We start from the raw sequence: 22,068 nt of genomic DNA, 5'->3' as shown, positions 1-22,068 counted from the left end.
GTGGTGGTTCACACCTGTAATCCCAGCACTTTGGGAGGCGGAGGTGGGTGAATCAGGAGGTCAGGAGTTCAAGATCAACCAGGCCAAGATGGTGAAACCCCATCTCTACTAAAAATACAAAAAAATTAGCCAGGCGTGGTGGCGTGCGCCTGTAATCTCAGCTACTTAGGAGGCTGAGGCAGAGAACTGCTTGAACCCGGGAGGCAGAGGTTGCAGTGAACCAAGATTGCGCCACTGCACTCCAGGCCACAGAGCAAGACTCTGTATCAAATAGAATAAAATAAATCATAAAACAATAAGTAGTATGTGAAAGCAGTGGGTCAGTGGATTATGCAAGTTAAAAATTGTTTTTCTTTCTTTTTTTATTTTTGAGACGGAGTCTCGCTCTGTCGCCCAGGCTGGATTGCAGTAGTGCCATCTCAGCTCACTGCAACTTCCGCTTCCTGGGTTCAAGCGATTCTCTTGCCTCAGCCTTCCCAGTAGCTAGAACTATAGGCACACACCACTGCGCTCAGCTAAATTTTGTATTTTTTTTAGGGATGGGGTTTCACCATGTTGGTCAGGCTGGTCTCGAACTCCTGATCTGGTGATCTGCCCGCCTCAGCCTCCCAAAGTACTGGAATTACAGGAGTAAGCCACTGCTTGGTCAGGCGAGGTGAGCTTGGTGACTCACACCTGTAATCCCAGCACTTTGGGATGCCGAGCTGGGAGGATTGCTTGAGGCCAGGAGTTTGAGACCAGCCTGGGCAATATAGCAAGATCCTTGTCTCTACAAAAAAAATTTTTTAAATTAGCATGGCATGGTGGCGCCTTTAGCCCCTGCTACTTGGGAGGCTGAGGTGCGAGGATCTCTTGATCCCAGGAGTTCAAAGCTGCAATTAGATATGATCGTGTCATGGCAGCACTCCAGCTTGGGTGACAGAGTGAGTTCCCATTTCTTTACCAAAAAGTGTTTTTCTTTCTAGCTGTTTCAGTTTTCTATTGCTGTGTAATAAATTGCTACACATTTAGTGGCTTAAAATAACATACAGGCCAAGCGCAGTGGCTCACATCTGTAATCCCAGCACTTTGGGAGGCTGAGGCAGGAGAATGGCTTGAGGCCAGGAGTTTAAGACCAGCCTGGGCGACATCCCAAAACTGTGTCTCTACAAAAAGATAAAAAATTAACATGGTGTGATGGTGCACGCCTGTAGTCCCAGCTACTCGGGAGGCTGAGGCGGAGGGATCACTTGATCCAGTGGAGGTTTAGGCTGAACCGTGCTCTTGCTACTGCACGGCAGCCTGGGCGACAAAGGGAGATCTTGTCTCAAAAACAAACAAAAATCACTGCTCTAGAGCAGAGTTTCTTTATCTTGGCATTATTTACACTTTGGCCTGGATAATTCTTTGTTGTGGGGAGTTGTCCTGTGCATTGTGGAATGTTGAACATTGGCTTTTACTCTTAGAGGCCAGGAACATCCCCCAGTTGTGACAACCAAAAAAAGTCTCCAGGCATTGCCAAATGTCCCCTGTAAGGCAGGGACCACTACCTGAGAACCACTGATCTGTAAGAGCAAAGTGTAAATCAGGTGAGATATGGATGAAACCACTCCTAGATGAAAATTGCAGCTCTACCAGTCGTGGCTGTGGGTAAATTACCTCGTTTCAGCCTTATTCAGTTTTCTCAGATATAAACTGAGGATTTTTTTTTTTTTTTGAGACGGAGTCTCGCTGTGTCGCCCAGGCTGGAGTGCAGTGGCCGGATCTCAGCTCACTGCAAGCTCTGCCTCCCGGGTTTTTACGCCATTCTCCTGCCTCATCCTCCCGAGTAGCCGGGACTACAGGCGCCCGCCACCTCGCCCGGCTAGTTTTTTGTATTTTTTAGTAGAGACGGGGTTTCACCGTGTTAGCCAGGATGGTCTCGAACTCCTGACCTCGTGATCCGCCCGTCTCGGCCTCCCAAAGTGCTGGGATTACAGGCTTGAGCCACCGCGCCCGGCCAAACTGAGGATATTATAGCGACCAAATGTGGTTTCGAAAAAGGTCGAAATAGTCTGGGCGCGGTGGCTCATGTCTGTAATCCCAGCACTTTGGAGGCTGAGGCGGGTGGATCACCTGAGGTCAGGAGTTCCAGACCAGCCTGGGCAACATGGTGAAACCTGTCTCTACTAAAATACAAAAAATTATCTGGGCATGGTGGCGTATCTGTAGTCCCATCTACTCGGGAGGCTGAGGCAGGAGAATTGCTTGGGCCCCAGAGGCAGAGTTTGCAGTGAGCCAAGATCGTGCCACTGCGCTACAGCTTGGGCTACAGAGTGAGACTCTGTGTCAAAAAAAAAATAAAGATAAATAAAGCATGCAGAGCACTTTGCAGAGTGCTGTACATGGTAAGCATTTAAAATATGGTAGCTACTAATATTGTCCAGACCATAGTTGAGACCATAAGTATTTCCTTATGACCATCACTCATTCATTCAACAGGTATTTATTAACTGGGGTCTGTGTGCCCGATCATAATGAGCTCTACCTGAAGTCCCCCTCAGACCCTTATTTGGTGCATATAATTATCATGTGTTTATTTATTTATTTATTATTTTTGTTTTGAGACAGATTTTCACTCGTTGCTCAGGCTGTAGTGCAATGACGCAACCTCGGCTCACTGCAACGTCTGCTTCCCAGGTTCAAGCGATTCTCCTGCCTCAGCCTCCCAAGTAGCTGGGATTACAGGCACCCAGCACCACGCCCAGCTAAGTTTTTGTATTTTTAGTAGAGACAGGGTTTCACCATGTTGTCCAGGCTGGTCTTGAACTCCTGACCTCAGGTGATCCACCTGCCTCAGCCTCCCAAAGTACTGGGATTACAAGCATGAGCCACCGCACCTGGCCGAATTCTTTGTGAATGACATTTTTTGGGAAGCTGGGGGTCTCGCTCTGTCACCCAGGCTGGTGTGCAATAGCACCATCATGGTTCACTGTAGACTCCAACTCCTGGTCTGAAGTGATCATCCCGCCTCAGCCCCGGTGAGTAGCTGAGACTGCAGGCACACTCCACCACAATGGCTAAACTTTTTTTTTTTTTTTTTTTGAGATGAAGTCTTGCTCTGCCACTTAGGCTGGAGTGCAATGGCACAATCTCAGCTCACTGCAACCCCTGCCTCCAGGGTTCAAGTGATTCTCCTGTCTCAGCCTCTGGAGTAGCTGGGATTATAGGTGTGCGCCACCACGCCTGGTTAATTTTTTTTTTTTTTTTTAATTTTTGTAGAGACGGGGTTTCACCATGTTGGCCAGGCTGGTCTTGAACTCCTGACCTCAAGTGATCCACCCGCCTCCGTCTCCCAAAGTGCTGGAATTACAGGTGTGAGCCACGGCACCTGGTGCACACTGGCTACATTTTTAATTTTTTTGTAGAGATGGGGTCTTACTGTGTTGCCCAGGATGGTCTCGAACTCCTGGCCTCATGTGATCCTCCAACCTTGGTCTTCCAAAGTGCTGTGATTACAGGTGTAAGCCACTGTGCCCAGCCTATGAATGGCACTTTTATTATCAGCATAATATTCTATCATATCTACTTTTATTCCTGGCCCTGACCTCCCTTCTGGGATTCAAATCCACATGTCTAGCTATATGTCCTCCTGGGAACATTAAATTTGGCAATTAGCTATATGTCCTTCCGGGAACATTAAATTTGGCAATTAGCCCAGTGCCTAGCACCTGGTAGGTAAGTCTTTCCATAAAAATGAGCTATTACCCATCATCGGTGTCACTTTTTAGTCCCTGCTGTCTGATCCACCTCCTTTTGCTACTCCTCACTGGGTTCCCAGTGTCATGTATTTTCTTTTCTTTCTTTCTTTCTTTTTTTTTTTTGAGACGTTGTCTCACATTCTAGCCCAGGCTGGAGTGCAGTGGCGCCACCTCGGCTCACTGCAAGCTCCGCCTTCCGGGTTCACGCCATTCTGCTGCCTCAGCCTCCCGAGTAGCTGGGACTACAGGCGCCCGCCACCACGCCCAGCTAATTTTGTGTATTTTTAGTAGAGACGGGGTTTCACCGTGTTAGCCAGGATGGTCTCGATCACCTGACCTTGTGATCCGCCCGCCTCCGCCTCCCAAAGTGCTGAGATTACAGGCGTCAGCCACCGCGCCCGGCCAATGTCACGTATTTTCTATCAGCAGCCGATTTGTTGTCCCTGTGGGGAGCCCAGAAAACCCAGCCCAGTTCTCTACACCTGAAGCGATGATAATGAAGACACTCTCATGCTAAGCCCATAAGGCCCTAAACAATCAGTTTTGGTGGGGAGAATTTGCTAGCAGAAGGCAGGACATAAAGTTCTCACAGCAGCCTCACTGGTTGTGGCAGCAAACCATTCCTGAGGCCTGGCCGGTGCTTCCTGGCACAGCAGGGGTCCGTGCAGAAGAGCTAGATTTATTCCATTAATATACCGTTACAGCAACAATGTCTGCTGAGTACTCTGCAGCTGTAATTCACATTTCCTGAGGCTGTAGTAGGGATAATTTGGAAGCAGGGCAGCACAGTGCTAACCGGCAGGCTCTGGGTGGGACAGACCTGGGTTTGAGTCCTAGTTTTACCTTTCGCTGTCTGCATTATAGCCAGCGAGTGGCTCTATCATATCTCTCGGTATCTTCACCTGTGGAGTCGGGGTGATTTTAACGCTAGCTAACATTTATGGAGAGATTATTGTTCAGTTAAAACTCAGGGCTGGGCGCGGTGGCTCACGCCTGTAATCCCAGCACTTTGGGAGGCCGAGGCGGGCGGATCACGAGGTCAGGAGATCAAGAGCATCCTGGCTAAGACCATCCCGTCTCTACTAAAAATACAAAAAAAATTAGCCGGGCATGGTGGCGGGCGCCTGTAGTCCCAGCTACTCGGGAGGCTGAGGCAGGAGAATGGCATGAACCTGGGAGGCAGAGCTTGCAGTGAGCCAAGATTGTGCCACTGCACTCTAGCCTGGGCGACAGAGCAAGACTTCGTCTCAAAAAAACAAAAAAACCAGAAAAAACAAAAACAAAAAAAACAAAACTCAGAAGACGGGGCGAGGTGGCTCACGCCTATAATTCCAGCACTTTGGGAGGCCAAGGTGGGTAGATCACCTGAGGTCGAAGTTCGAGACCAGCCTGGCCAACATGGTAAAACCCCGTTCCTACTAAAAATACAAAAATTAGCCGGGCGTGGTGGTCGGGGGGGGGGCGCCTGTAATCCCAGCTACTGGGGAGGTTGAGGCAGGATAATCGCTTGAACCTGGGAGGCGGAGGTTGCAGTGAGCCGAGACAGCCCCATTGCACTCCAGCCTGGGCAACAAGAGCAAAACTGTCTCAAAACGAAAAACAAAAGAAAAAACACAGTAAATTGTCCCTATTTGACTACTAAGAGCTATTTTAAAATAGAATTTATCTAAGTACAGTAAGGTATAATTATCCCCCTACACCCGTTATAACCCTTGATGACACTAAATAAATAATACACGAATATGGTTCAAAAATGGGCATCGTAGAGTATAAAATGAAGAATGCTTTCATTTTCCACCCAAATTCAGCAATTTCATAGGATGCCAGGCTCCATTCTAAAGCCTTGTATGTATTCAGTGCGCTGAAATTCAACAACCTCACGAGGTAGGTATAACCATTAATATTAATTCTAGGCGGGGCGTGGTGGCTCACGCCTGTAATCCCAGCACTTCGGGAGGCCGAGGCGGGCGGATCACCTGAGGTGGGTAGTTCGAGACCAACCTGACGAACATGGAGAAACCCCGTCTCTACTAAAAATACAAAATTAGCCGGGCGTGGTGGCGCATGCCTGTTATCCCAGCTACTCGGGAGGCTGGCGCAGGAAAACCCGGGAGGCGGAGGTTGCAGTGAGCCGAGATCGCGCCATTGCACTCCAGCCTGGGCAACAACGAAACTCCGTCCCCCACCATTCCCCCCCAAAACATAATGATTCTAAAGGGAAGCAGAGGGATCTGGCGGAAAAGTGCCAGCAAATCTAACAGGCCTCCACAAGAGTCTTGAGAGTTTGAGAAGCTTAGGGGTCGCTATATGTGATTAACTGTCAAACAAGAATATTCGCCGGGTGTCCGAAACGCGATCCCCTGGGGCGCCACACTCGGAGCCTACTTGAACCCAAAGAGTCCCTCCCTGGGCCAACGAGGGACCCAATTCCCGCGCCCGGAATCCAGCCTCTACGTGGTTTCCTAGGAAAGGATAGCGGAGGTCCGCCGCCTCAACCAGTCTTGTTAGAGTGGCACAAAAGCGTTCGGAGTGACTGCCACTGTAGCCACTCAACGCCGAGCCCAGGCCTTCTTTTTTGCTGTTAGAGTGAAACTTTCCATTGGTGGAGTCACCCCGAAGGAGGCGGGACGGAGGGGGAAAGTCCTGCCTACCTTGGTCTTCCCAGCCAATCGCAGCATCCAGGTCGCAGAACCCAGGCGGTAGCCTCCGGTTCGGTTGCGCTGTGCGTAGTGGTCTGGGAGACCTGAGGGCGGGGCCGGGAGCAGGCCCCGGACTGCGGGGAGGGTACGCTTCCCGCGGGCGCGCGGAGTGAGGACGGTGACAGCCACGCGCGCGCATACGCGCCCGACTGCAGCGCGGCCCCGCGACCCTAGTCGGCAGCTGAGAGGCGCGCAGAATCTGGGCCGCTGCCGTCTAGGGTTCCCGTCCCGAGGCGTCCCCGGCATCTCCGGCCTGAATCCCGGAGTGCCAGTTCGTGCCTGCACCGACGGTCCCGGCTCCCGTGCCCTCCCAGGAGCCGTCAGGGCCCGCCCCTCAACTCCCCTTTCCGCCCGGGCAGGGTCCTCGCGGCCCATGCTGGCCGCTGGGGACCCGCGCAGCCCAGACCGTTCCCGGGCCGGCCAGCCGGCCACCATGGTGGCCCTGAGGCCTGTGCAGCAACTCCAGGGGGGCTAAAGGGCTCAGAGTGCAGGCCTTGGGGCGCGAGGGTCCCGGGCCTGAGCCCCGAGCCATGGCTGGGGCCATCGCTTCCCGCATGAGCTTCAGCTCTCTCAAGAGGAAGCAACCCAAGACGTTCACCGTGCGGATCGTCACCATGGACGCCGAGATGGAGTTCAATTGCGAGGTAACCGGCCGGCAGCCCCGACTGCTGCGGTGACAGTCGAGGTGGAAACTCGAGAGGTTCTCTTTATATCATCTTAATGGGTGTAGCTAGAGACGGGCAGAACCGGAAGGGGCCAACTAGGCCCAAAACCTCATGTTAAAGATGATTGCTGCTTTTTTTCATAGGGCTTTTGGGTTTTAGCATTTCCTGAAGGTTATTTTCATTCATTGTTATTGGAAGAAGCTGGATGCTCCTGTGATAGAAAATTCCGGATTTCAGTGTCAGGCTTAAGTTAGGCTTACGCTTAAACGCTTGAAAGTTTATTCTTTCATTAGGTAATATTGTTATGTACCCAGGTATTAGAAGTTGCGTCTTGTTTATTGGAAAGCCAATACTTGTTTTCCTTTTCTAAAGCCTACATATTCTGGAAAAAAACCCTTTGAAGAACGATATAATATCTCATACTTACTTTCCACATAGTTTCCAACATGATGATTAACAGCTATCAATTGTTCAGTATTTTCAAAGTGCCAGACATTTGCACATTTAATCCTCAGAACAAACCCATTTATCTAGTAAATGGCAAGGTGGGGTTTTGAACTAAGCTCACAGCCAGTACAGTACTGCTTCTCAAGTAATTTAAGTTCTTGCTACTAAAGGTGTGGTTTGTGGACCAGCAGCATTGGCAGCAGTAACCAAGGGTTGGCAAGCTTTTTCTGTACAGGACCACATAGTAAATATTTTCAACTTTGTAGACTAGAGAATCTCTGTTGGAGCTATTCAGCTCTTCAGCTCTGTCATTGTAACACAAAAGCAGCCTTAGATAAGATCAGCTTCCAGCATGACAGCTTAAGGAACCCATTCCTCTGTAAAACTGAGGAAAACTTTTTTGTTTTGTTTCGTTTTGAGACAGAGTCTCACTCTGCCACCCAGGCTGGCATGCAGTAGTGTGATCATGGCTCACTGCAACCCCCACCGACCTCCGTGGCTCAATCAGTCCTCCTGCCTTGGCCTCCTGAGTAACTGGGACCACAGGTGTGTGCACCACACCTGGCTAATTTTTTTTTTTTTTTTTGAGACGTCTCGCTCTGTCACCCAGAGTGCACCGGGCTGGAGTGCAATGGCGCGATCTCGGCTCACTGCCACCTCCACCTCCCAGGTTCAAGCAGTTCTCTTGCTTCAGCCTTCCAGGTAGCTGGGATTACAGGCATGTGCCATCACGTCTGGCTAATTTTTCTATTTTTAGTAGAGACAGGGTTTCAACATATTGGGCAGGCTGATCTCGAACTCCTGACCTCATGACCAGCCCACCTGGGCCTCCCAAAGTGGTGGGAAAGTGGTGCTATTACAGGTGTGAGCCACCGCGCCCAGCCTCACCTAGCTAATTTTTGTAGAGACAAGGATTTTGCCATGTTGCCTAGGCTGATCTTGAACTCCTGACCTAAAGCAATCCGCTGGCCTTGGACTCCCAAAGTGATGGGATTACAGACGGAGCCACCATGTCTGGCCCAAAAATTCTTTTTTTAAAATCAACTATTTAAACCCTCTGGCAATGGTCCTGAGGGCAAACAACAAATGAAACACCTATTCAAGAAAATCTACAAATTCGGTAAGAAAGATGAGAGGATATGGTATTTGAACCAAGATCATTCCCTCCTTACCCACTCCTAGCTTAGTGAGGTAGAGCTTCTACTCCAGACTATTGCAAACTGAAACACGGGGCACCGCTCCCTCAGCTCCCAAATCAAATGCTTTCTTCCCAGGAAAAGCTGGACATCAGCATTTCTTATCATACCCAGAGCTACTTGTTGCTGAGGTTAAAACCTGTGTGAGTGCAATTGAAAGTTGGAGCTCCCTTTTTTTTTTCTTTTGAGACGGAGTTTTGCTCTTGTTGCCCAGGCTGGAGTGCAATGGTACGATCTCGCCTCACCGCAACCTCCGCCTCCCAGGTTCAAGCGATTCTCTCACCTTAGCCTCCCGAGTAGCTGGGATTGTAGGCTTGCCCCACCACGTCTGGCTGATTTTGTGTTTTTAGTAGAGATGGGTTTCTCCATGTTGGTCAGGCTGGTCTTGAACTCCTGACCTCAGGTGATCTGCCTGCCTCGGCCTCCCAAAGTGTTGGGATTACAGGCGTGAGCCACCGTGCTTGGCTAAAGTTGGAGCTCCCTTCTTCCACCTAGTCCCTACTTGTGGAACAGGATTGTATCTTGGGCATGGCATACGGAAACTACTGGCGCCCCAATTGCTCATCCACCAGTTCTAGCAGGCTGAGCCTCAGGTTGTTGCGGTCCCCTGCCTCCTTCCACCAAGTGCTCAATTTCTAGAGTGCGGGTATCTCTCAGAAGCTTTCCACGCTCCTTCCCCCCAGCTCCAGAGCCTTTCTCCGGGATTTTGCCTGAGGAGAGAAGCAGGCCCTAAAACAGATAGCTCCTAATCTCTTTCCAATGGTAGTGACTTCATTTGCAACACTGTGTAGAAATTCATGCCTAAGGGCAATTTGGAGATGTGAAGGTTTTGGTGAGAGGCAATTGGGAGATCTGCGGATTTTTTTTTTTTTTTAAGTTAAAAATTTATTGGCCGGGCGCAGTGGCTCAAGCCTGTAATCCCAGCACTTTGGGAGGATGAGACGGGCGGATCACGAGGTCAGGAGATCGAGACCATCCTGGCTGACACGGTGAAACCCCGTCTCTACTAAAAAATACAGAAAACTAGCCGGGCGAGGTGGCGGGCGCCTGTAGTCCCAGCTACTTGGGAGGCTGAGGCAGGAGAATGGCGTGAACCCGGGAGGGGGAGCTTGCAGTGAGCTGAGATCCGGCCACTGCACTCCAGCCTGGGCGGCAGAGCGAGACTCCGTCTCAAAAAAAAAAAAAAAAAAAAAAAAAAAATTTATTGACATTCTGAAAATATAAGGATTGTGAAAAACTATTTAATATTGCTTTTAATTTATCATAGGAGTTACTTCCCAAAAATGTTAATCACAGCTGGATTGAAAGAGTCTTTGGGAAATGTGGCAATGTTGTTTATATAAGTATACCACATTATAAGTCTACTGGAGATCCAAAGGGATTTGCGTTTGTGGAATTTGAAACAAAAGAACAAGCAGCAAAGGCAATTGAGGTAGGTCCAGATCCTGAAGTCAGAACAGGCGAGAGGAAGAGAAGCAGCTCTGAAGATGCAGAGTCCCTTCCTGAATTAGTTCCCAAAGATTCCTGTCCTCCTCCAGAAGGGTAAAAAAAAGAGATCTGCGGATTTAATGGAGATGCAGCCTAGACTGTAGGTCTCCTGGTTTGCTGGAAAGAATTGGGGAATAAGACAGCTGGGAGAAGCCCTTCTAGGATCAGAATAAGGATCAAACATTGACCATAGCATGGTGGCTCACGCCTGTAATCCCAACACTTTGGGAGGCCAAGGCGGGCGGATCATGAGGTCAAGAGATCATGACCATCCTGGCCAATATGGTGAAACCCCGTCTCTACTAAAAATACAAAAATTAGCTGGACATGGTGGCATGCACCTGCAATCCCAGCTATTTGGGAGGCTGAAGCAAGAGAATCACGTAAACCGGGAGGTGGAAGTTGCAGTGAGCCAAGATCACGCCATTGCACTCCAGCGTGGGTGACAGAGTGAAACTCTGTCCTGTCACAAAACAAAACAAAACATGCGCCACAGACCTCTGAGGTGATGGATGTCCCTCCTGCCCTGGTTGTATCATTATACCTTGTATATTAATGAATCAGAATACCGCAGGTACCCCCAACAGATGTACAACTATTATGAATCAATAAAAAACAATTTGAAAAGTAAAGTATGTGGCGGAGGTGGAAAAAAATGCTTTCCTCCAAACAGGCACAATTTGATTATATCAGTTTGTAGAGCAAGAGCAAGTTATGCCTCAGTGCATTGTTGAAAATAATAGAACAATATACCCCAATTAGTGGAGCATCATAGCTGGGTGTGGTCAAGGAGAGAAAAGAAGAGAACCCTACCAAAACCACTGTCATCCCAGGGTGACTGTGGGCATACCCAAAGCTGCACCTCCCTGAAGAGCAGTATCATAGGCCTTAACACTCTTCAGGGGAAATGGATTTCACTCAAATAATCCCAGGGTGGGCCGGGCGCGGTGGCTCAAGCCTGTAATCCCAGCACTTTGGGAGGCCGAGGCGGGCGGATCACAAGGTCAGGAGATCGAGACCACAGTGAAACCCCGTCTCTACTAAAAATACAAAAAATTAGCCGGGCGCGGTGGCGGGCGCCTGTAGTCCCAGCTACTCAGGAGGCTGAGGCAGGAGAATGGCGGGAACCCGGGAGGCGGAGCTTGCAGTGAGCCGAGATCACGCCACTGCACTCCAGCCTGGGCAACAGCGTGAGACTCCGTCTCAAAAAAAAAAAAAAAAAAAAAAAATCCCAGGGTGACTGTGGGCGTACCCAAAGCTGCACCTCCCTGAATAACAATATCATAGGCCTTAACACTCTTTTTTTTTTTTTTTTTTTTTTTTTTTTTTTTTTTTGAGACGGAGTCTCGCTCTGTCGCCCAGCCCAGGCTGGAGTGCAGTGGCGCGATCTCGGCTCACTGCAAGCTCCGCCTCCCGGGTTCATGCCATTCTCCTGCCTCAGCCTCCCGAGTAGCTGGGACTACAGGCGCCCACAACCGCGCCCGGCTAATTTTTTGTATTTTTAGTAGAGACGGGGTTTCACCGTGGTCTCGATCTCCTGACCTTGTGATCCGCCCGCCTCGGCCTCCCAAAGTGCTGGGATTACAGGCGTGAGCCACCGCGCCCGGCCTAGGCCTTAACACTCTTTAGGGGAAATGGATTGCACTCAAATAATCCAGCCAGTTACTAAACAAATAACAATTAGCACTGGAGAGGGGGTACCAATCCCCAAAGTTGCTACAGTATATGATCTAAAATGTCATTTCCAACAAAAAATTAGGAGACATACAAAGAAACAGGAAAATATGACACATACACTGAAAAAAAGCTGGCAACAGAAATTGCCTGTGAGACAAGGGGCCAGAGTTAATGAAAAAGGCCTCAAACTAGCCATTAGTTTCACAGTACTAAAGGAAAATATGATGACAAAGAAGTAAAGGACAGTATGACACTGTTTCATCAATTAAAGAATATCAATAAAGATATAGAAATTATAAAAAAAAAATGAAAATTCTGGAGTTGAAAGTACAATAACAACTGGGCAGGGTGGGTCACGCCTGTAATCCCAGCACTTTGGGAGGCTGAGGCCGTCGGATCACCTGAGGTCAGGAGTTCGAGACCAGCCTGACCAACATGGTGAAACCCCGTCTTTACTAAAAATACAAAAACTAGCTGTGCGTGGTGGCCGGCACCTGTAGTCCCAGCTACTCGGGAGGTTGAGGCAGGAGAATTGCATGAACCTGGGAGGTGGAGGTTGCAGTGAGCCGAGATTGCGCCACTGCACTCCAGCCTGGGTGACAAAGCGAGACTCCATCTCAGAAAAAGAAAAAAAAAAAGGAAGTACAATAACAAATTTTAAAATGCACTAGAGGGACTCAATAATAGATTTGAACTGGGTGAAGAAAGAATTAGTGATTTTTTTTTTTTTTTCTTTTTGAGACGGAGTCTCGCTCTGTTGCCTAGGCTGGAGTGCAGTGGTGCAATCTCGGCTTACTGCAACCTCTGCCTCCCCGGTTCAAGCAATTCTCCTGCCTCAGCCACTGCACAGTGGCTTTGGGAGCACTTTGGGGGACTGAGGCGGGTGGATCACCTGAGGTCAGGAGTTCAAGACCAGCCTGGCCGACATGCTGAAACCTTGTCTCTACAAAAATACAAAAATTAGTGGGGCATGATGGCGGGTACGTGTAATCCTAGCTACTCCGGAGGTTGAAGCAGGAGAATTGCTTGAATCCGGGAGGCAGAGGTTGCGGTGAGCAGAGATTGTACCACTGCACTCTAGCCTGGGCGACAGAGTGAGACTCTATCTCAAAAAAAAAAAAAAAAAAAAAGAAAATAGATTGATAGAGATTACGCATGCTGAAGATTAGAAGAAAAGAATGAAGAAAAATGAGCAGAGCCTCAGAAATGTGGGAGATCACTAAACATGCCAACATATGCATAATGGGAATACCAGAAGAGGATAGAAAAGGAAGCAGAAAAAATCTTTGGGAAAAAAAAGGCTGAAACTTCCCAAATTTTTTGAAAAACATTAACCTATACATTTAGAAAGCTTAATGAACTCCAAGTAAGATAAATACAGAGATCCACAAAAAGACGTATCATGCTAAAAATGCCGACAGTCAGACAAGAAGAAAATCTTGAAAACAAAAAGAGAAAAAGGATTCATCACTTTCAAGGGAGCCCCAATAATATTAACAGCAGATTTCTCAGTAGAAACCATAAGGGCCGTAGGCAGTGGGATAACATCTTCAAAATACTCAAAGAAAAATCCCATCAACTAAGAATCCTGTATTTAGCAAAGCTGGATATAGATGAACTGGACATTTCAAAATGAAGATGATGGCTGGGCGCAGTGGCTCATACCTGTAATCCCAGCACATTGGGAGGTTGAGGTGGGTGGGTCACCTGAGGTCAGGAGTTCAAGACCAGCCTGAACAACATAGAAAGATTAGCCGGGCGTGGTGTTGCACACCTGTAATCCCAGCTAGTTGGGAGGCTGAGGCAGGAGAATTGCATGAACCCAGGAGGTAGAGGTTGCAGTGAGTCAAGATCGCACCATTGCACTCTAGCCTGGGCAATAGAGTGAGACTCCATCTCAAAAAGAAAAAAATAAATAAAAGTTGAAATTTCTCAGATAAACAAAAGCCAAAAGCTGAGAGGATTTATTGCTTGAAGACCTGCCCTAGAGGAAATACTGAAGAAAATTCTTCAGGCTGAAAGCAAGAGACACCAGACAGTAATTTAAATCCATACAAATAAACAAAGAACACTGGTAAAGGTAATTATGTAATTATAAAAGACAGTATAAATGCATATTTTTTTCCTCTTAACTGATAAACAATCATATAAAACAGTATGTACATAATATTTTGTTGGGCTTACAAAAAATGTATGTGTAATACATTTGCCAATAACAGCACAAAGAAGCTGGGTGGGAGCAAAGCTCTATGGGCTAAGGAAATGGCTACAGATCTTAAAATAACAACTACAACAACATTTTTTTTTTTTTTTTTTTTTTTTTTTTTTTTTTTTTGAGACGGAGTCTCGCTCTGTCGCCCAGGCTGGGGTGCAGTGGCCAGATCTCAGCTCACTGCAAGCTCCGCCTCCCGGGTTCCCGCCATTCTCCTGCCTCAGCCTCCTGAGTAGCTGGGACTACAGGCGCCCGCCACCTCGCCCGGCTAGTTTTTTGTACTTTTTAGTAGAGACGGGGTTTCACCGTGTTAGCCAGGATGGTCTTGATCTCCTGACCTCGTGATCCGCCCGTCTCGGCCTCCCAAAGTGCTGGGATTACAGGCTTGAGCCACCGCGCCCGGCCTACAACAACATTTTGACCGTGCTAGGATTACACCTGTAATCCCAGCACTTTGGGAAGCCGAGGCAAGTGAATCACCTGAAGTCAGGAGATCGAGAACAGCCTGACCAACATGGAGAAACCCCGTCTCTACTAAAAATAACAAAATTAGCTAGGCGTGATGACTCATGCCTGTAATCCCAGCTACTCAGGAGGCTGAGGCAGGAGAATCGCTTGAACTGGGGAGGTAGACGTTGCAGTGGGCCAAGATGGTACCATTGCACTCCAGCCTGGGCAACAAGAGTGAAACTCCCATCTCAAAAAACAAAACACAACAAAAATCTTTTATTGGGTATGTAAGTTTAATAGATGGATATGTAATAGATGTATGTATAACAATAAGGCCATGAGAAAGGGGGAAAAGGAATGGAGTTATATAGGAATAACTCCTATGTAAATATGACTATATATCACTGGAATTAAGCTAGTATAAACCTGAAGCTGATTCTTTCTTTTTTTTGTGAGACGGAGTCTTGCTCTATTGGCCAGGCTGGAGTCCAGTGCCATGATCTTGGTTCACTGCAACCTCCGCCTTCTGGGTTCAAGTGATTCTCCTGCCTCAGCCTTCTGAATAGCTGGGGTTACAGGCATGCGCCACCACACCCGGCTAATTTTTGTATTTTTTTAGTAGAGACAGGGTTTCACTATGTTGGCTAGGCTGATCTTGAACTCCTAAACTCAGGTGATCCGCCCGCCTTGGACTCCCAAAGTGCTGGGATTACGGGCATGAGCCACCATGCACAGCCAATCTGAAGCTCATTCTGATATGTTGAGATTACATAGTAAATCCCAGAGCAACCACTAAAAAACAAAAGCCTGAAAAACTAGTGAAATAATTGTTAAATAAATTTAAATGTTTCATTAGAAAATATGCACTTAAATTAATAGAAAGTAGTAAAGGAGGAACAGAGAAATAAAAATAATGTGAAATACGTCAGGTGCAGTGGCTCACACCTCTAATCCCAGCACTTTGGGAGGCTGAGGTGGGCAGGTCACCTGAGGTCAGGAGTTTGAGATTAGCCTGGCCAACATGGTGAAACCCTGTCTCTACTAAAAATACAAAAATTAGCTGTGCGTGGTGGCACATGCCTGTAATCCCAGCTACTTGGGAGGCTGAGGCAGGGGGTCACTTGAACCCAGGAGGCAGAGTTTGCAGTGAGCCGAGATCATGCCACTGCACTCCAACCTGGGTGACAGAGCAAGACTCCATCCCCCCTACCTGAAAAAAAAAAAAAAAAAAAAAAAAAAAGATGTGAAACACATACCAAAAAAAAAAAGTAAAATGGCAGTTGAATGCCAAGTAATTAGATAACTTCAATGAAATGAAATGGACAAACTCCTAGAAAGACATAAACCACCAAGATTGACCCAAGAAGAGACACCATCTGAATAAACCTATAACAAGTAAAGATATTAAATTAGTAATTAAGGGGACTTGTGGAGTAACTTGCTCTTGGGAACCAGTGTATGGCATCGGGCTGCAAGATTGGCCCGTCCATCCTCAACACTACCTGGCCAATTTAGGGGCCCAGTACTTCTGGATGCTAGACTCTGGGGTCGATTATCTCCACCTGGATGTAATGGACGAACATGTACATGATGGTGTCCAAGCCAGAACAGTGGGTAAAGCCAGTGACTATAAGAGGAGCCAATCAGTACATCTTTCAGCTCGAGGCTACTGAGAACCCAGGGACTTTGATTAAAGACAATTGGGAGAATGGGATGAAGGTTGGCCTTGCCATCAAACCAGGAACCTCAATTCAGTATTTGGCACCGTGGAGTAATCAACTAGATATGGCCTTGGTTATGACAGTGGAACCAGGGTTTGGAGGGCATAAATTCATGGAAGATATGATGCCAAAGGTTCACTGGTTGAGGATCCAGTTCCCATCTTAGGTTATAGAGGTCGCTGGTGGAATAGATCCTGACGCTGTCCATAGGTGTGCAGAGGCAGGAGCTAACATGATTGTGTCTGGCAGTGCTATTGTGAGGAGGCAAGACCCCAGATCTGTGATCAACCTGTTAAGAAATGTTTGCTCAGAAGCTGCTCAGAAACATTCTCTTGATTGATGAAACCATAAGGAGCCCAGTGTTTCTGTTTACGAAATCTCCTTTTTATTGGAAAACAGAAATATTGACTACCAAATCATAATGCAATTGAAGCCATTCTGCTTTTTTGAGCAGTTATTCATTTCGGTGATTATGATTGATTGTACAGAGTATTATAAGAAGTTAGAAATTGGTGTGTATGACTACATTTTCAGTGAAGCACTTTATTAGTGAATGAGATACTGTTTTTATTGAGAGCCTTGATTTTTATAAAGAGTAAAAATATAGCCGGGCACGGTGGCTCAAGCCTGTAATCCCAGCACTTTGGGAGGCTGAGACGGGCGGATCACAAGGTCAGGAGATCGAGACCATCCTGGCTAACACGGTGAAACCCCGTCTCTACTAAAAAATACAAAAAACTAGCCGGGCGAAGTGGCGGGCGCCTGTGGTCCCAGCTATTCCGGAGGCTGAGGCGGGAGAATGGCGTAAACCCGGGAGGCGGAGCTTGCAGTGAGCTGAGATCCGGCCACTGCACTCCAGCCTGGGCGACAGAGCCAGACTCAGTCTCAAAAAAAAAAAAAAAAAAAAAAAGAGTAAAAATATGGCTGCATTAAGGTTACAAACAGAAAAGTGTCTTAATGTCTAAGGAGGGCATATTAGCTACACTACAAAAACAATTTTTTTCTGTATTTCTGAAAAGAATTTTGTTGTTTCTCAGCTGTTTTCCAAAAGCAAAGGAAGTTTTCATGTTTTTTTCTATTTTGTGTTTTTTTTTTTTTTTTTTTTTTTTTTTTTTTTTGAGAGGGAGTCTCGCTCTGTCGCCCAGGCTGGGATGCAGTGGCCGGATCTCAGCTCACTGCAAGCTCCGCCTCCCGGGTTTACGCCATTCTCCTGCCTCAGCCTCCCGAGTAGCTGGGACTACAGGCGCCCGCCACCTCGCCCGGCTAGTTATTTTTTGTATTTTTTAGTTGAGATGGGGTTTCACCTTGTTAGCCAGGATGGTCTCGATCTCCTGACCTCGTGATCCGCCCGTCTCGGCCTCCCACTATTTTGTGTTATGTGTGATTTGTTTATATGCTTGGTAATATGAGTCGAATGGAATTTAAAAATATAAGTTTGGGTACGATAGTGTACCATTAAAAAATAAATAAATAGTTAGAGAGACCTGGGCACAGTGGCTGTTGCCTGTAATCTCAGCACTTTGGGAGGTCAAGGCAGGAGGATCCTTTGAGGCCAGGAGCTTGAGAACAACCTGGGCAACATAGTGAGACCCCAACTCTAAGATATACATAATATATATGAAATCAGCTAGGCATGGTGGTATGAGCCTGGAGTCCCAGCTACTCAGGAGGTTAAGTTGTGAGGATCACTTGATCCTAGGAGGTTGAGGAGATAGTGAGCTATGATTGTGCCACAGTACTTCAGCCAGGATGACAGAGTAAGACCCTGTCTCTTAAAAAAAAGAAAAGAGGCTGGGCGCAGTGGCTCATGCCTGTAATCCCAGTACTTTGGGAAGCCGAGGCGGGCAGATCACGAGGTCAGGAATTCAAGACCGGCCTGTCCAATATGGTAAAACCCTGTCTCTACTAAAAATACAAAAATTAGGCAAGCATAGTGGTGTGCACCTGTAGTCCCAGCTATTCAGGAGGCTGAGGCAGGAGAATCACTTGAACCCAGGAGTTGGAGATTGTGGTGAGCTGAGATCGCACCACTGCACTCCAGCCTGGGTGACAGAGCAAGATTCTATCTCAAAAAAAAAAAAAAAAAAGAAAAAAGAAAAGAAAAGCAAATCCTAGGCTCTACCTACTAGAGGTCCTGATAGCTTCACCACTGAATTCTACCAAACATTTCAAGAAAAATTACTACAGTTCTTCACATTCTTCACAAATTCTTCAAAAATGAAAAAGAGGAGAAAATACTTATAAACGAATTTTATGAGACAGGTATTACCCTGTTGCCAAAACCAGACAAAGACATTACAAGAAAATAAAACTATAGACAAATATATCTTACAAATGTGGAAGCAAAAATCCTCAACAAAAATACTAGCAAACTGAATCCAGTAACATATAAAAAGAATTATATACCATAAACAACCAGGATTTATTCTAGGAGTGCAAAGTTGGTTTAACATCCAAAAATGAATTAATGTAAATAATGTAATGCATAATATCAATAGAATAAAAAACAAAAATCACATTGTCATCTCAGTAGACACAGAAAAAGCATTTGACAAAATTCAGCCTGTTTTTCATGATAAAAACACTAAATAAACTAAGAAGAGAAGAAGAGTTCCTCAACGTGATAAACAGCAGTTATGAAAAACCCACAGCTAACTTCATAATAGTGAAAGACTGAGGCCAGGCACGGTGGGTCACGCCTGTAATCCTAGCACTTTGGGAGGCCAAGTTGGGCAGATCACTTGAGGTCAGGAGTTCAAGAACAGCCTGGCCAACATGGTGAAACCCTGTCTCCACTAAAAATACAAAAAAAAAAAAAAAAAAAAATTAGCCAGATGTGGTGGTGCATACCTGTAATCGTAGCTACTCTGGAGGCTTACGTGGGAGGATTGCTTGAACCTGGGAGGCAGAGGTTGCAGTGAGCTGAGATAGCACCACTGCACACTCCAGGCTGGGCAACGGAGCAAGACTCCGTCTCAAAACAAGCAAACAAACAAACAAACAAACAAAATAGTGAAATACTGTATGCTTATCCTTAAGATTAGGAATAAGATACCTACTTTCATCACTTCTATTCAGCATTGTGTTGGAGGTTCTAGCCAGGGCAATTAGGCAAGAAAATGCAATAAAAGACATCTATATTGGAAGGGAACAAGTAAGATCATTTCTGTTTGCAGATGACGTGATCTTGCATATAGACCCTGAGGAATCCACTAAAAAAGTATTGGAGCTAATAAATTATTAGCTTAGTAATGTTGTAGGATACAAGGTCATTATGCAAAAGTCAGTTGTAAATGTATCCACTTGGAATGAACAACCTGAAAATGAAATTAAGAAAATTCCATTTGTTATAACCTAAAAAATAAAAATACTTATAACATGAAAAGTATCTTTTTTTTCCATCCTCTGACAGTTGTGTAAAAGAAAGTATAAAACTTATACTCTAAAAGCTGTAAAACATTTTTGGTTTTGTTTTTTAAATTAATTTTATTTTTTTTTGAAACAGTCTCACTCAGTCGTCCAGGCTGGAGTGTAGTGGTGTGATCTCAGCTCACTGCAACCTCTGCCTCCCAGGTTAAAGCGATTCTCCTGCCTCAGCCTCCCACGTAGCTGGGACTACAGGTGTGTGCCACCACACCCAGCTAATTTTTTGTTTTTTTTTTTAGTAGAGACAGGGTTTCACCGTGTTAGCCAGGATGGTCTCAATCTCCTGACTTTGTGATCCGCCTGCCTTGGCCTCCCAAAGTGCTGGGATTACAGGCGTGAGCCACCGCGCCTGCCTTAATTAATTAATTAATTAATTTTTTTGAGATGGAGTGTTGCTCTGTTGCCCAGGCTGGAGCATAGTGGTATGATCTTAGCTCACTGCAGCCTCTGAGTCCTAGGTTCAAGAGATTCTCCTGCCTCAGCCTCCTGAGTAGCTGGGATTACAGGTGTGCACCACCAAGCCTGGCTAATTTTTATATTTTTAGTATAGACGGGGTTTCCCCTTGTTGGCCAGGCCGGTCTCCAACTCCTGACCTCAGGTGATCCACCCACCTCAGCCTCCCAAAGTGCTGGGATTACAGGCATGAGCCAATGCGCCCAGCCTGGCCTTTTAAATGATTTAATTGATTGTTTTTTCTCGGGCTTGCACTGAAGTGAGAACAAGTGCAGTGGTGCAATCATAGCTCAGTGCAGCCTAGACCTTCCAGGCTCAAGTGATCCTCCTACGTCAGCCTCCCAAGCAGCTTGGACCACAGGCATGCACGATCATCCCTAGCTATTTTTTTTTTTTAATTTCTTGTAGAGACAGAGTCTCCCTGTGTTACCCACACTGGTCTTGAACCTGACCTCAAGCAATCCTTCCATGTTGGCCCTTCAAAGTGCTGGGATTACAAGTGTGAGCCACCATGCCTGGCCTATAAAACATTTTTAAAAGAAGGAAGATATAAATAAGTAGAAAATAGCTCTTGTTCATGGATAAGACGTAACATTGTCAAGTTGGCAGTACTTTGGAGATTGATCTACACGTTCGACATAATCCCTGTCAGAATCCCAGTTCATTTCATTGTAGAAATTGACAAGTCGCCAAGTGTGGTGGCTCATGCATGTAATCCCAGCACTTTGGGAGGCCGAGACAGGCGGATCACTTGAGACCAGCCTGGCCAACATGAAAAAACCCCGTCTCTACTAAAAGTACAAAATTAGCCAGGTGTGGTGGTGCATGCCTGTAATCCCAACTACTTGGGAGGCTGAGGCAGGAGAATCGCTTGAACCTGGGAGGCGGAGCTTGTGGTGAGCCGAGATTACGCGCCATTGCACTCCAGCCTGGGCAACAAGAGCGAAATTCCGTCTCAAAAAAAAAAAAAGAAAGAAAAGAAAGAAATTGACAAGTCAATTCAGAAATTCATATGGAATCATAAGGGACCCACATTAGCTAAATCTTGAAAAAGAAGCAAGCAGAAAGACTCACACTTTGTGATTTCCAGACATACTATAAAACAACTATAATCAAGACAATGTCACCAGGCACAGTGGCTCATACCTATAATCCCAACACTTTGAGAGGCCAAGACGGGCAGATCACTTGAGGTCAGGAGTTCGAGACCAGCCTGGGCAATATGGCAACATGAGCTGAGATCGCAGCACTGCACTCCGTTCTGGGTAACAGAGCGAGACTCTGTCTCAAAAAAATAAAATAAAATAAAATAAATAATAATTAGCTGGGCGTGGTGGCAGACACCTGTAATCGCAGCTACTCGGGAGGCAGGAGAGTCACTTGAACCCAGGAGGTTGTAGTGAGCTGAGAAATCTTGTCTCTACCAAAAATACAAAAATTAGCTGGGCATGGGGGTGCACCCTTGTAGTCCAAGCTACTTGGGAGGACTGAGGCACAAGAATCCCTTGAACCCAGGAGGTGGAGATCGCAGAGAGTCGAGATCGTGCTACTGCACTCTAGCCTGGGGGACAGAGCGAGACTCCATTTCAAAAAAAAAAAGACAGTGTGGTACTGGTGTAAGGATAAATGTATAGATCAGCGGGATAGAATTGAGAGTCCAGAAATAAACCCAGTAGAATAGAGTTGAGAGTTCATGGTCACCTGATTCTTGACAAGGGTGCCAAGACCATTCAGCGAGGGAGAATTGTCTTATCTTGTCTTGTCTTTTCTTGCTACATGCCACAGACTGTGAGAAGGAATAGTCCTTTCTTTCTTTCTTTCTTTTTTTGAGATGGAGTCTCACTCTGTCATCTAGGCTGGAGTGCAGTGGTGCAATCTTGGCTCACTGCAACCTCCACCTCCTGGGTTCAAGTG

At 46.6% G+C, this 22,068-nt stretch overlaps 2 protein-coding genes and 1 pseudogene across 4 annotated transcripts in view; 2 read left to right on the top strand and 1 right to left on the bottom strand.

Annotated features, from left to right (window-relative positions):
- Positions 1–22,068, bottom strand: part of NIPSNAP1 (nipsnap homolog 1) — a 173,113-nt gene that overhangs the window by 41,073 nt on the left and 109,972 nt on the right. The window lies entirely within an intron of this gene.
- NF2 (NF2, moesin-ezrin-radixin like (MERLIN) tumor suppressor) overlaps positions 6,504–22,068 on the top strand; it is a 100,030-nt gene continuing 84,465 nt past the window's right edge. For all 3 annotated transcript variants that reach the window (XM_050806810.1, XM_050806811.1, XM_050806812.1), the window contains exon 1: positions 6,504–7,062. In XM_050806810.1, coding sequence (XP_050662767.1) covers positions 6,949–7,062 — 114 coding nt within the window. In that variant the 5' untranslated portion in view covers positions 6,504–6,948. The remainder of the gene's footprint in view (positions 7,063–22,068) is intronic.
- Positions 14,509–16,876, top strand: LOC126963986 (ribulose-phosphate 3-epimerase-like; annotated as a pseudogene).

This window comes from Macaca thibetana, chromosome 10 (genome assembly GCF_024542745.1).
Source record: "Macaca thibetana thibetana isolate TM-01 chromosome 10, ASM2454274v1, whole genome shotgun sequence".
In the NCBI taxonomy this organism is placed as follows: Eukaryota; Metazoa; Chordata; class Mammalia; order Primates; family Cercopithecidae; genus Macaca; species Macaca thibetana.
The sequence above is the reverse complement of the archived record's forward strand: the minus strand, read 5'-3'. Positions and strand labels throughout refer to the sequence as shown.